The sequence below is a fragment of the Myotis daubentonii genome, chromosome 1 (genome assembly GCF_963259705.1).
Source record: "Myotis daubentonii chromosome 1, mMyoDau2.1, whole genome shotgun sequence".
In the NCBI taxonomy this organism is placed as follows: Eukaryota; Metazoa; Chordata; class Mammalia; order Chiroptera; family Vespertilionidae; genus Myotis; species Myotis daubentonii.
Window position 1 is genome coordinate 33,038,406 of NC_081840.1, and position 15,953 is coordinate 33,054,358.

The 15,953-nt window shown below is 40.0% G+C and overlaps 1 protein-coding gene across 2 annotated transcripts in view; it reads right to left on the reverse strand.

The window, feature by feature from the left end:
* The window catches only part of MNAT1 (MNAT1 component of CDK activating kinase), a 214,358-nt gene that overhangs the window by 142,528 nt on the left and 55,877 nt on the right, over window positions 1-15,953 (reverse strand). For both annotated transcript variants that reach the window (XM_059694827.1, XM_059694834.1), the window contains exons 2-3: window positions 2,202-2,354; window positions 169-242 (exon numbers count right to left, since the gene is read on the reverse strand). In XM_059694827.1, the coding sequence (XP_059550810.1) occupies window positions 169-242; window positions 2,202-2,354 (227 nt within the window). The remainder of the gene's footprint in view (window positions 1-168; window positions 243-2,201; window positions 2,355-15,953) is intronic.

Genomic DNA, 15,953 nt, shown 5'->3' on the forward strand with positions numbered 1-15,953 from the left:
ACTTAAGGATGCCTTCACATAACAAACATGATTAAGTGCAACAGGGAATAATTAGGTAAACATCAGATATCACAATAAAACTTGTTAGAGTTTTGAAATGTTCTCCTTGGCACCCAAAAGATAATTGCACACATTAGAACACAAAAAGTTTAAGCATTAAAAACTAACCAATTTCTTCTACTTCTTCCAAGAAATCATTATATTCTCTTAGACTAGGAAAGTCTTCTTCTCTTTTATTGTATCTATAAGAGAAAAAAATTAACATATCACTTGTTTTCAATATTATCTAACTAGTTTGTTTATTCTTACTTAATTCATACATGATACACAAAAAAAGATTGTTTACTATATAAAACACTGTTTTCTTGTAACCAGGTTTGTGACTAGACCAAGAATGTTGTTCTTACTAGTATGACTACAGAGAAGTAGAATCAGGAGAGAGTGGTATAACACAAAATCCTTCTCACGCAAGAAAGAAAAAGAAACTTGAACCCTGAAAGAATGGAAAATGAGCTTAAAACAAGTCTATCTTTGGAAATCATGATACTGCTTACTTCTTACAGATTTGTTAATTTCCAGAAAGCTAAAAATTAATTCAAAAAATACAGTCCAATTTTTCATGACAGTTATAGTCTGAGGAATTTTGTAAATATTTAATATACCTCTGAAGAATTGGAAAACCATAGGCATTAATGATAAGAAGAAGAAAAAACAAGAATCTAAGAGACTATTTCCTAGAAGTAATTCAAATAATAAAAGAGCAGCGTGGGCCATTAAGAAAAACTGGTTAGGTGCCTAGAAAGATGCTGCTAAAACACTGGTGACCAAGGTTGAAGTATATAAATATTTCAACCAAAATAAATAAAATAAAACAATAATAGATTAAATGTATATTAACTCTTTAAACTTCCAAAACAATAAGGTAGCTTGTAACAAGACAGATAAAATGAAACCAAAGCTATTAAGTAAAAAATAAATTATAAATGAAAAAGAATATATAGGTGTACACACACGTACAGAAATATACAGGGTGTCCCAAAAACATGTTTACACTTTAACAGCTGCTAGCTCAATTGATGTTTCTTTCTTTTCAGCCAAAGCTTTGAACAAAGAAAATTCATCCTAAAATGCTACTGGAAATTTAAAAACAGAGTTTAAGTACAAACCCTGCCATATTTTAGTCAGTGTGTATATATTTTGGGGGGACAGCCTGTGTCCCCCCAAAAAATGTATACAAATTTTAATAGTGGATAACTCATTTAATTCTCATTCCTTTTTTTGATTTAACTGATTTAAAATAATGGGTGAAGCTAGACTAAGCTTTGAACAAAGAAAATTTATCCATTAGACTTTTTCATAGGGATACATAAAAGATAATGTTTACAGTACAAAACTGGCAAAAGTTGATGAATTGAGAGCACACTAATACCAAACAAAATGATTCTTGATGTTTGTGATTTCATTGCTTCATATTATCAGCTGTGCCTGAACCAGAACGGTCATCAGTTTGAAAATAGGCATTGACAAAAAAAATTACTCATTTATGTAGATTCTTTTAAATTTTGAAAATGAACTGTATGTTAATAAACACTGACTTTATAATCATTCAAAGTGTGTATATATTTTTTGGGACATTCTATATATCAAAATAAATTATAGGTAACATATGATTTTCTCTAATGGCCTTCAGATCTCAACTTAAATGTTACCCCCTCAGGCCTTATATGACATCACTGACCCACATCAACACTCAGTCATTAACTTCACAGCATTTATCTCAATTTATAATCCCATTTTTTGTTTACCTATTTTAAATTGTCTACCTCTATGCTACCCTATGCTACCATGCTTTTGAGAGTACCTGTCTTACTCATTCCATACCTAGAGCCTAATATGTATAATGCAGTGTTTGCACATAGTAGGTACTCAATATATGTATTTGTTAACTAAGATAATGTAAAAATAGCAAATAATGGATTGTGAAGCCATCAATCAAGAGGATCTACTCTTCTCTAATAAAGGCTAGATAATTAATATTTCTGAGTTCTCTAAAAACTTAATGTTTGTTGAACAAATACATAGATGAATTTATACTTGTCAAACTGTCCACATTTCTATCTGGAAATAATGATATCAATTACTGAAATAATTATTTTTAAAATCCTCTTTGTGGAATGAATCATTCAAGCAATAATACTTACATTTTTAGCACTTTTTTCCGAATCTCAACCTCCTTGTCAACAGTAGGATCTTCAAAGAGTTGTACCCTAAAATTGCTCTTTCTAAGAGGAATGCCACACTCAGGACAGTTTCCAGCTCCTCTCACAAATAGTAAATCCACACAACTTTCACACCTGTTCAGAGAAAAATATAATATAACTTTTAAGCTAGTATTCAAATGTACAAGATTATAGATAGTTTTCCTTTTTATGTTCTGGTGTGGGGGGGAGTTGTTTGGGTGGGCTTTTTTAGGGTTGGAAAATTAGTCATTGCTACTTAAAATCTTACAAAAAGTCTTTGGAAAATGTTCATTTTCATTTGGAAGTTACTTTTCAGATGTAGGTATTCCAAGGAATACCAATTTGGTTTACCAAATTAAACATATTTACAAATTAAAACAAATAGAGTTGGGGACTAGGAGGATTCAGAGGTAGCAGGATAGGGAGAGTCAAAGAGGCATGTAAAAGAGTAGTCTATGGTCACCTTCATTCTCAGTCCAGTATCACCCTTAAACCTGGGCATGAAAAGCCTCTGCCACAATCACTAAGACTAAGGCTTTTTTTCCCCTTTCAACCTTGTAAGAAAGTGTGAAAGTTCAGTAAGCAATTACACAAATGGGAATTATAAGAGAGAAGTGACCGAAACCGGTTTGGCTCAGTGGATAGAGCGTCGGCCTGCGGACTGAGGGGTCCCGGGTTCGATTCCGGTCAAGGGCATGTACGTTGGTTGCGGGCACATCCCCAGTGGGAGATGTGCAGGAGGCAGCTGATCGATGTTTCTCTTTCATCGATGTTTCTAACTCTCTCTCTCTCTCCCTTCCTCTCTGTAAAAAAATCAATAAAATATATTTTAAAAAAAAAAAAGAGAGAGAGAGAAGTGCTAGCTGAAGGAGGCCCCCAAGCCAAAGGATGAAGAACTGAGAGTGCCCCTATATGAATATACAGAGAAAGGAGAAAACTACCACAACTTACGCCCAAGAAGTCCTAGAAAGAGTGACTACTTATAAAAACTTTAAGCAGTTAAAGTTGGCTGCCCCAAATCCACCAAAGTGATTGCCTACACTGGTTTCCCAGATACCTGCATCCCGTCTCCTCTCTCTTGGGTAGTGCAATATGGGGAAGATCTTAGGAGTCTTGAGTTAGAAGAGCAAGGAACTGAAGAGGTTAACCTCTCCGTACCAGATTCCTGGGGTCTTGACAGGATTGCCCCTAACGTTTGTAGTTAAAGGAAATTAAATCCAACTACAGAAAATGAAAATGGATCTAGATACCACCCAATCATTCCTGCCCTACCCCAACAAATCCATGCTACTAATCAGACTAGAAAGTGGAAAGGCTGGCCAGAGAAGAGAGCAGCTCTTTCAGCCTCTGGGTCTTGAGAATGCAGGCTTCAGGGAACTCAAGATGAAGAGTGGGAACTCAAGATGAAGAGTGGAAACTAAGATTACACCAAGGATTTACCTTGATTCATAACTTTTAAATATTAACACCTTTTAGAATGAAATCATCAAGTTGTAATCGTGCCCAAGTAGATATATGTTAGGGCCACACATTACTCCTTTCTTAGCATTATCTGAAATTCATTCTTTCTTTATGTGTTCATTTTCTGTAACCACCACTAGGATGTAAACTGCATTGGAGCAGGAATTTGGCCTAACTTGTTCTCTATCCCTAGTGCCTGAGTTAATAAATACTCAATAAACTATACATAACAAAAAATATATATGACAAAGAGAAAAAGAAAAATTCTAATGGTAAGGGAAAAGTTAAAAGTTGATTTTCCCCCAAAATTTAGTTGACTTATGGAATAAGCTAACTGAGAAAAATGAAACAGGAGAATAAGAATCTTTAATCCTTATTAATAAAATTAATAAGTTACCAATTATTAATTAGTTGGTTATTAATAAAATACTAACATTTCACCTTTGCATCATTCTATCTTAATAGTGCCATCAAAATAGAGAAAAAAAATCCCTAAGAGGGAGAACAGAGACCACTTTGGGATTGGGATAATTGAGAGGGGTTCATTTCCCCTAATCTCTGTGGTTAAAGGAAATTAAATACAACTACAGAAGATGAAAATGAGCATACTTTATAACTACACTGACTAAAGATACTTATATGCAAGGAGCATTCTGAAATACTCAAAACTATTGAGCCACAAATAATATTCTGTATTACAAGGACTTTAAAGAGTAGTTTCCATCGATAATTCAGTCAATGGGTAATATAAAACACTTCAATATTTCTAAAGATCATACTGTATATTAAAACATAATACAATCTTTGTTTCCACCATTAGTTCTACATCTCCGCTTTTTTTAAATCTGCCATAAAACATAAGGATTTCAACAGTATTAAATAATTTTTAAAATAATTTATTCTCCACCCTGACTGGTGTGGCTCAGTTAGTTGGAGCATCGACCGGTGCACCAAAGGGTTGCAGGTTCGATTTCCAGTCAGGGCACATACCCAGGCTGCAAGTTCGATCCTTGATCCGGGCGCGTATAGGAAGCACCCGATCAACGTTTCTTTCTCTCTCTCTCCCTCTCCCTTCCTCTTTCTCTAGAATCAATAAAAACATATCTTCAGGTGAGGATTAAAAATAATAATAATTTATTTTCCTATACCACTTTTTCCCTTTCCAATTTTAATTGCTGAAAAGAACAAACAATTCCTTTTTTTTAAAGCTCAAGTACAGAAGTACACAGAGAAAAAACTGAAAGTTCTACTTTATTCTGTTCTACCCCTCACCTTTCACAGGTAGCATACTACTGTTAAATGTAATGTTTATGTGGCCAGATCTTTTTCTACATATTTACAATATATATTTACAAATACAGATACAAAAACTAATCATATAAAAAAAGAAAAGCAGGAGAAAAGTTGATAATTGCTTGTTCACTTCATCTGGCAACAGAGCAACCAAAACAGCAGTATGTGGGCAATCTTTTGCCTCAAAGAGTGCCATGAATTTTTTTCAAACAAAATCTTATATTCTGCAAACAAAAAAATTTGCTGACAAAGCCAAAATTCTCAGTCATTACCCATTCCCATAGATATTTTTATGGTTTTCTTTTGTTTTTAAAAACCAGAATGGGGCCTACTCTTTTCTCTCTGAACAACTTCTTTTTAGACTATAATTTCTTATATCAAGAATAGTTAGCTACTTATATTCCTTTTTTCGAGATTATTAACCATCCTGTTTGCTTTTGCTTCTTCAAGAATGATGATATTCCATGGAGAATTTCAATAATTATTAAAATAGATAGACTTGGCCAAAACCGGTTTGGCTCAGTGGATAGAGCGTCGGCCTGCGGACTGAAGGGTCCCGGGTTCGATTCCGGTCAGGGGCATGTGCCTGGGTTGCGGGCATATCCCCAGTGGGAGATGTGCAGGAGGCAGCTGATCGATGTTTCTCTCTCATCGATGTTTCTAACTCTCTATCTCTCTCCCTTCCTCTCTGTAGAAAATCAATAAAATATATTTTTTAAAAAAAATAGACAGACTTGGGAAAACATAATCATAAATTCTGAATGTCATACTTTCTTTGAAGTAACCTGGTTTTATCAGCACTTTCCATTCTTCATTAGCCCCTTGGCTTCTAGAAACAACTCAAAACAGAAGCCTATGGTCTTGAAAGATAAAAACTAACTGATAACTTCTGTTAAAAATTTATTCCCACAAAAAAAAAAATATTTCTTAAATCCATAGTTACTGAACTCTCTAGAATAGGAGCTGGATATTACTAAGGAAATTTTTTCTCACAAAATAAGCTGCCTAACTTTTCTGTGCCAGTGAGTACTGATTGTAAAGCCATATCTTTGAACATTTTAGGAATCTTAACTAAACAGACCATTTGAAAAAAATCTTTGCCCTAAATGAATGAGGAAAATTTTGACGTAGATGATTTAAATGATCACTAGTTAATTACATTAATAAAATCTTACAGGCATGCACTAATGAAATGTGTTTAAGAATTCATGGAAAACCCACCAAAAATAATATCTGCTGCATTTTGAAAAAAAATATTCAATTTACAAATAGACTTTGTTCCAATAGTTTGCTTACAAATTAGCTACTTGGAACTCAGAATACATTTTCCTGAAGAAACTGTTAAATATGATAGGTTTTCAACTAGATTATACTGGCCCACATAAGATGAACACTGTATTAGGCAATTCTTTTTCTTATTTTTCTCTCCCCTCCTCTCACCATAAAACAGTAATACCAGCTTTCAAATGGGAGTTTAAATGGGATAAGAGAAGAATAATTTAGCAATTTAGGTCCCAATTTGAATCTTCATCTTAAACAAAATTTTGATGATTTCCATACTCTAAATTTAATAACTTTTATAAGTATATAATCCTTATAAAAAGTAAGGGTTTATCTATTTACACATAATATGCACTGAGCCAAACCAGCTAGGGCAATTTACACATAATATGAATCTAAAAACAATTAATCATAGAATCCAGATAACCTTAATTATCATAATAATCATTTACCAGCAACTATTATAGGAACACATTATAGTATAGAGGAGGACAATGAACATGGGCGAGTTCAATAACTGGCATAAAGTTACCTATATATATAAAAAGGCAGTGACCATGACAACCGAAACAACCAGTCAACCAAACAGCAGGCTGTGTGGGTCGACAAGGCTGGGGAGGGGGGGGGGGGGGTCGGGGGGGGGGCAGTGAGGGACGACCAAACGACCGAATAGCAGGCTGCGTAGGGCGACCAGGCCGGGGGGGGGGGGGGGAGGCAGTTAGGAGCGACCAGGCCAGCAGGGGAGGCACTTAGGGGTGACCAGTACAGCAGGGGGAGGCAGGGGCAATCAGGCTGGCAGGCAGAGGCCATTAGGGGTGATCAGGCCAGCAGGGGGGACAGTTAGGGGCAAACAGGCTGGCGGGGGGGGGGTGCAGTTAGGGGCGATCAGGCCAGCAGAGGCAGAGGCAGTTAGGGGTGATGAGGCTGGCAGGGGGAACAGTTAGGGGTGATCAAGGAGGCAAGCGGTTAGGAGCCAGCAGTCCAGGATTGTGAGAGGGATGTCCAACTGCCAGTTTAGGCCCGATCCCCAGCATTGGGCCTAAACCAGCAGTCGGACAACAGTCGGATATCCCCCAAGGGGTCCCGGATTGGAGAAGGTGCAGACTGGGCTGAGGGGACCCTCCCCCGCTGTGCACAAATTTCGTGCACTGGGCCTCTAGTTCTATATAATAAAAGGCTAATATGCAAATCAACCAAACAGCAGAATGACCAATCACTATGATGCACACTGACCACCAGGGGGCTGACAGACACTCAATGCAGGAACTGGTGGTCAGTGCACTCCCACAGGGGGAGGGCCACTCAGCCAGAATTGGAGCTCACAGCTGGTGAGTGCAGCGGCGGTGGCAGGAGCCTCTCCCACCTCCACAGCAGTGCCAAAGATGCCCGACTGCCAGCTTAGGCCTAAGCCGTCAGTCGGACATTCCCAAGGGCTCCCAGTCTGCGAGAGGGCACAGGCCAGACTGAGGGACCTCCCCCCCCCGCCACGAATGCACAAATTTCATGCACCGGGCCTCTAGTATACCTGTAAGAACTGACCATGGTCCTCTTTACATTCCACGTGTTCTCCTTCAATTTTAATCTTACTCATAACTTATACAATGACCTATAATGATAATCTGTGATGTCTATTGCTAGCCCAAATATCTCTCCTGAGTTCCTGTTAGGCACTGCCTATTGCATAATTCTTTAATATTCAACAGACATGTGTTTTTTTTGTTTTGAAAAATAAAGTTCCCTGAAACTTAATACATCCAAAACCAATATCCTTCACTCCAGGAGGGATATAAAAAGAGAATAACAACACTTTGTGCATAATGGCTTATAATATAGCAGTGGATATAGAAAAAAATGAAACTCTTTAATAATATATACTCTGAATATTATTGTAAGTTCTTAGCCAATGAGCAATAGCTCCAACAAATTATACTGCACACTCTTGATCAGTGAGTGTTAACATATCATATTCCAAGTGCTCTAAGCCAAGGACAAGGACAGTTCTTACTTCACTGTTCTGAATGAAGTATGTTCTAAATTCTATGGACTCTACTCTTCTGCACCCATTCTCTCTGCCACTGATGAATAGTTTTGACCAAGAAAAGCCAAAAGGTGTGTGCAGGTGATAGTGTTGGATGTTAAGGTACATGTTTGGTAGAGACTTGATTCTCCTTCAAGGATATCATTGAGGAAACAGGGTGAAGCTCATTTAGAAAATGGGAGAAAAGTCCCTTTAGACAGCTTTATGAAGAGCTTATATGAATGGTAAAGAACACACACTACAGCCACCAACACAGTCAGGGCTTTGGATAATTTAAAGAGAATAAACTACCAGTATACTGGCCAAGAATGCATCATATAGGGACCATAACTATTAACTCTAACTTGAGGGAGTTCAATTAACACTACAATTTCCAGAAATGCAGGTCCTGCACTAAACAAGACATCTTCTTTACTTTCACAATGATTCAATGGAACAAAACATACATTTACCTAAGTAGACCAACAAATATCTACAATTATCTGAAAAGGCTATCGACAGGTTTCTCCCTTTCCTAACCACAGATAATCTTCATATATTTCAACCAAGACATATAACATGTTCACCAGAGAAGCAGATATCACAATACAACTGTCTTCTCTGAAGCTAAACACTAAAGAGGTTTGCAAAAATGTATAAAAATGCTACTCACACAATTATTTGTTTTGGAAGAATATAGGTATATTTCATAAAAGTGTATTGTTTATATTAATATGTAATAGGTACCTAATAAATATTTTCAAATTTTCTCAATTGTAATTTCCAATATGTAAATATTAATAGGTATTATCTTCTTAAATAAAAGTTCTTAAAGAGACCTCAATAATTTTTATTATAAAAGGTACCAAGCCCAAAATGACTGAGAACCAGGTTATATATGACCAATAAAGGTTTAATTGTAAAGAGCATATGAACATAAAGACAATCATAATCCTATCTAATAAAAGAGAAACATGGTAATTAGCATACGACCGCTACCCTTCCCAATGACTAATCAGGGAGATATGCAAATTAACTGCCAGCCAAGATGGCCGCCGGCAGCCAGGCAGCTTAAAGCGAACATGAGGCTTGCTTGCTTCAGTGACGGAGGACTCCAACGTTCCCTGCCTGCCGCTGCCAGCCTCTGAGCTGCAACTCTAAGCAACTATGTTACAAATATAGAAGCTAAACAAAACCCCAGAAACCTGCTTTAGTCGACCAGGCTTCAGCCAGTAGGATCGCAACATTGTTTCAAATACAGAAGGTAAACAAAGGCCAGAAACCTGCTTTCAGCAGCAGAGGCCTAAGAGCTAGAGCCAAGCCTCAAAGAGAAAGCTGGCCCAGAATAAAAAAACAAAAGAAAAAAAGGAGCGGTTGGGAGCTTCAGTCACCCCCAGCCTGAAAACAGCCCTGAGCCCCTCACCCAGACTGGCCAGGCACCCCAGTGGGGACCACCACCCTGATCCAGGACACCCTTCAGGGCAAACCAGCCAGCCCCCAACCATGCACCAGGCCTCTATTCTATATAGTAAAAGGGTAATATGCCTCCCAGCACCAGGATCAGCGGAGCCGCGAGGTCTCCCGGCACCGGGATCAGCATGACAGGGGGCAGCGCCCAAAGCCCCTGATAGCCCTGTGGCTCTGTGTGTGACAGGGGGCGGGGCCACAACCTCCCTATCGGCCCTGCTCTGTTCCTGACAGGGGAAGGAGCCCCAACCCCCTGATCGGCCCTGCACTGTGCCTGATAGGGGGGAGCTCCCCAACCTCCTGATCACCCTGCGGCTCTGTGGGTGATAGAGGGCGGCGCCCCAATCCCCCCACCCCACAGGCCCTGCTCTGTGTGTGACGGGGTAGAGCCATAACCTCCCCATCGGCCCTGCCCTGAGTGTGAGAGTGGCGGCGCCCCAATCCCCTGATCGGCCCTGCTCTGTGGGTGATAGGAGGCGGCACCCGAACCCCCTGATCCACCCTGCTCTGTGTGTGACAGGGGGCGGTGCACCAACTCCCCTATCGGCCCTATTCTGTGAGTGACAGGGTGGAGCTCTTCAACCCCCTGATGGGCCCTGCTCTGTGCGTGACAGGGGGGAGCTCCCCAAGCCCCTGATCGGCCCTGCTCTGTGCGTGACAGGGGGCAGCGCCCCAACCCCGATTGGCCCTGCTCTGTGCGTGACAGGGGGTGGCGCTGCAACCTCCCCATCGACCCTGCCTTGAGTCTGACAGGGGGCGGTGCCCCAACCCCCCAATCGGCCCTACCCTGAGCGTGACTGAGGGTGGCATCGAAACCTCCTGATCCGCCCTGCTCTGTGCGTGACAGGGGGTGGCGCCCTAACTCCCCAATCCACCCTGCTCTGAGCCCGACCAGGGGCTGCACCTAGGGTTTGGGCTTGCCCTCTGACACCCGAGAGCAGGCCTAAGTCAGCAGGTCGTTATCTCCCAAGGGGTCCCAGACTGCGAGAGGGAACAGGCCGGGCTGAGGGACCCCCCCCTTCCCCCCCCCCCCCAGTGCACAAATTGTGTGCACTGGGCCTCTAGTATGTATATAAAGAGGGGAAAGTGCAGAAAGAAACCATTTAGAAATACACCAGTGCACTCTATTCTTCTCAACAAACCTGCCCTCAGGGAAACTAATTAACCAGAGCCTAACCTGGTGGAGTATTATCAGAGCCTAACTCCCCTGAGAGAAGAGAAATATTCAATTCAAACCATTCTAACCATCCTGCCCCATCTAAAAGGGAAGAAAAAACTGAGAAGCATATGTGAAGTTCACAGTCCAGAGGCATTGGCTCACTAAAAGACTGAGACCTAGTCATAGTAATATACAACACTTCCCCTCCCCCAACACTCCACCACAATATTACTAAACACCTACTTACAGCAATTCCTTTCACATGGTACACCATGTCTGGCTATAAAGAAAAAATCAGAAGCCATACCAAAAAGCAAAAAACAACTCGAAGAAACAGAAAAGTATCAAAACCAGAGAGGGCAGAGATGTAAGAATTATCAGACTGGAAATTTAAAACAACTATAATATAAGGGCTGTAACAAAATAGACAAGATGAAAAAACAGATGGACAATGTAAGCAGAAAGATGTAAATTCTAAGAAAGAACCAAAAAGAAATATTAGATATAAAAAAGAAACAGAAATGAAAAATGCCTTTCATAAGTTTATTAGTATACTGGATACAGCTAAGGAAAGAATCTTTGAATAAGAGGATATATCAATAGAATTCTTGCAAACCAAAAACCAAAGAGAAAAAGACTGAAAACAACAGAACAGAATATCCAAGGACTCTGAGACAAGTACAAAAGGGATAACATATGTGTAATGGAAATACCAGAAAAAGAAGAAAGGAACAGAATAAATATTAGAAGCAATAATAACTGATTATTTCCCCCAAATAAACATCTGACACAAAACCAAGTATCTAGGAAGCTCAGAGAACACCAAGTAGGATAAATGTCAAAAAAAAAAAAAAAAAACCTACATATATGCATATCATTTTCAAATTAGAGAAAAGCAAATGTAAAGTCATGAAAGAAGGCCGGGGGGTGGGGGGGGTTACCTTAAGCATAGAAGAACAAAATAAGAATTAAATTCAACTTCTCCCCAGAAGTGCACAAGAAGAGAATATAGTGAGATATTTAAATTGTTTAGAGAAAAATAACTCCAACATAAAATGCAGTACCCTGAGAAATTATCCTTCAAAAGTGAAGGAGAAATAAACACTATCAGACACATTCTGAGGGAATTTGTTGTCAAAGATCTGTCTTGCAGGAAATGTTAAAATTCTTTAGAGAGAAGGAAAGTAATAGGTTAGAAACTCAGATCCACGTAAAGAAAGGAAGAGAATCATAGAAGGAATAAGTGAAGGTAAAATAAAAACATCTTTTTCTTATTCTTATTTAATTCTAGCAATAACATTTTGTTCAAAATAATAACTGCAACAATACATTTGACTATGTATGCTTATGTATATACATTATATAAGCATAAAGGGTGTCCCCAAAAAATGTAAACACACAATGTCTGCAGATTCTATTACATTTTGAAAATGTATTTTAATAAACGCTGCCTTTATAATTATTCAAACTGTATACATTTTTGGGACACCCTATTATATGCTTACGAATAATTATACAAAAGTGAAATCAATCACAGCAATGATGGAAGGGATAGAAGGAAGGAATTAGAATTACTTTGTTACAAAATATTCACACTACCTATGAAATGGCATTGTGTTATTTGAAAGTGGATTTAGATTAGCTCTAAATATATATTGCAAACTCTAGGGCAGCCACTACAAAAACTTTAACATAAGAAAAAAGAGAAAATGGAATCACATAAAATAATTAAAACACAAAAGACAGAAAAGGAGTAAACAAAAATAAGAACAAGAACAAATAGAAAATCATAATGAATGTTAGATATTAATCCAACTGTATCTGTCATCAATTTTAATGTCAACAATCTGACTGCACCAATTAAAAGACAGATTTTCAGAGTGAATCAAAAACAAGTCCCAAGTATATGTTGTCTACAAGAAACCCACTTTAAATATAAAGACACATACAGAGTAAACATATATGGATGAAGAAAAACATACTGTGCTAACACTAATCAAAAGAAACAGGTTATCAATATTAATTTCAGACAGAACAAACTTGAAAACAAGAAAAGTTATCAGAAATAAAAAAGGGCATTGCCGGGAGCCGGTCAATCCTTGCTGTTTCAAGGGACCTGGCATATATGGCATACCGTTCTTAATATGTTTGCTCACCTTCTTGGCACTGTGTTTTAACCAAGGTCACCTCTCCGAGAAAGGTTGTTTCCCCAGGTAGGGATTTTCCCCTGAAGTTAGGGAGGGAATAAAACCTCTTAACTAAGTGCCAGGCGGGTAATTAATCATTTTAACTACGAACAATCATGCTTAAACTACATAATCTTTACTCCCTGGAATGGAGATAAGAAATGCCTTAACCTTTGGAATAGAGATTGATAGGATTGAATCAACTGGTATAAATACAGATGTAACAAGACAGCAAGAGACAGAACTTAGAACACAGAACTTAGAAGTCAGAACTCAGAAGACAGAACCTACACAGAACCTACAGACAGAAGAACTTCGCTGGAGAGAACATGGCAAAAGATCCTGGACTGAACCTGACTACAGGAATATGGCAAGAGAACCTGACTAGAACCTGGTGACCGAACCTGGCTAGAGATCTCAGACAGAACCTGGCTGGAGAACCTAGCGAGGGAACATGGCTACAGAACCTGGCTGGAGAACCAGCAGAACCTCTCTGGAGATCCAGACCAGAACTTGGCTGGAGATCCAGGCTAGAGATCCTGGCTAGGCTGCTGATCAACTGAATGCTGTCTCCGTGTCATTCCTTCTTCGCCGACTCCGTCCACACCTTTGGGGACCCCTGGACCTGCTGGGGTTGGACCCAGGCAGGGCATTACATAATAATAAAGGGGTCATTACCCAAGAAGACACAAAATCCTTAATGTGCATGTACCTAATAACAGAGCATTGAAATATGTGAGGCCAAAACTGACAGAAGTGCAAGGAAAAATAGATTAATTGACTATTATATTGGAGACTTTAACACTTCTTTATCAGATATGAACAGATCCAGATTCCAAGATGGTGGCAGATTAGGTGGAAGCTAAATGGACCTTCTCCCAGGACCAAACTGGATTTACAATTAAAATACAGAAAAATCATCCTGAATAACCAACTGAAAACTAGCTGGAGAGAAGCCTTATAAATGGAAGTCACAGCCCAGCCAGCATGGCTGCGGTTGAGCGTTGACCTATGAACCAGGAGGTCATGGTTCAATTCCCAATTGGGACATAAGGTTGTGGGCTCAATCCCTAGTGTGGGGCATTCAGGAGGTAGCCTATCAATGGTTCTCTCTCATTCTCTCTCTCCCCCTTCCTCTCTGAAATCAATAAAAAAATATTTTTTAAAAAAGAAAAGAAGAGGATGCCACATAAAGACGGGAAGGAAGCACAGAAGCACAAGAGGGCTGGCCAGGGGCTCAAGGCAGCAGCTGAAGTTCTGGAGGGATAGCTCATCTGTTGGGGGGTTTGCCCAAACTAGGCAATCTGGGAAAGGTGCCCACATAATATCTGGCTGTGAAAAGCAGCGGGGTTTCAGTCTGCCAGGGAGAGAGATAGCTGGAAATGCAGGCACCCTCTTAAAGGGCTACTGCTCAAAATTTCATTTGCAGCCACTCACATGGGGCTCTAGTAGAAGGAGGGCAGAGTGGATTAGAGCTGTGTGAGGAGAATCTGGGTATGGTGGCACTCGGGAGAGAGCTGAGGGGACAGCCACAAAGATCCCTGTGCTGAGTCACTGCCTCATACTGCAGAAGCCATCTTTTCTGGCCGTTCCCATCCATGCAGCATTAGCCTGGGGAGAAGCAATTGCCCCACCTACTGGAATTCCTCTTGCCTCACCCTGTGGAGCTTACTCCCTACTGAAGACTACAGCTGAAGGCTCATTAAGTGACTGAGACTAAAAGCCTGAAGGCAGAGGCAGATCCCTCAGTGCTTTGAGTCTTTGCCTGACCTGCTCCTGGGCCCAGGGCTAGTAAACGCACACCTTGGTACACAGCTTGGTTCTTTTCACATGCACCCAGGCCCAGCAGAGAAAGCCACAAGCTGTGGATAGCTCCAAACAGGTTGCTCAGGGCCAATCACAGAGAGTTTCTGACATTGTCCTGGAATAGTGTCCCTATGAAGAGGCCCAGAACCAATACACCCAGCGGCCAGCTTCAGACAACAACAGAGCAGGATCCAATAAGCTTCACAAGCAGACTATCCACAGGGAGATATTGGCAGGCACCAAAACCTGCTGAGGCAAATTCCATTTCGTGTGATCAGCACCTGCACAGCAGCCTACACACTGTGTTGGGGGTTGAGCTTCACCGTCAGCCAGCCTAAGGGTTGAGCCCATGCATGAATGGGCCAATAGCAATCAAGACTTAATTACAACAGGAGGGCCCAGATAATGCACACAAGGGGCACTCTTAGAGTACCAAGGCCTGATGTTCAGGACGACTGCACCACTGGGTCCCACAGATCACCTACTATATAAGGCCACCCTACCAAGACTGGGAGGTGTAGCAGATCTACCTAACACATATAAACAAATGCAAACAGGCAGACAAAACGGGGAGACAAAAGAACAGGCCGCAAATGAAGGAATAAGAGAATTCTCCAAAGAAGAGCTAAATAAAGTAGAGGTAAGCAAATTTATCAGATATAGACTTCAGAGTAATGATTATAAGGATGCTCAATAGCATGTAAAAGGATATAGAAACCATAAAAAAGTTCAGTCAGAAATAATGAATGTGCCCAGCCAGTGTACTCAGTGGCTGAGAGTCAACCCATGAACCAAGAGGTCACCAGTTAGATTCCTTAGTAGGGCAAACGCCTGGGTTATGGGCTCAATCCCCAGTAAGGGGTGTGCAGGAGGCAGCCAATCAATGATTCTCTCTCATCATTGATGTTTCTATCTCTCTATCCTCCATTCCTCTCTACATATTAAAAAAAAATTAATAAATGCCATATCTGAAATAAAGAATACACTGGAAGAAATAAAGCAGAGGATGATGAAGCAGAGGGTTGAATCAGTAATTTGGAAGA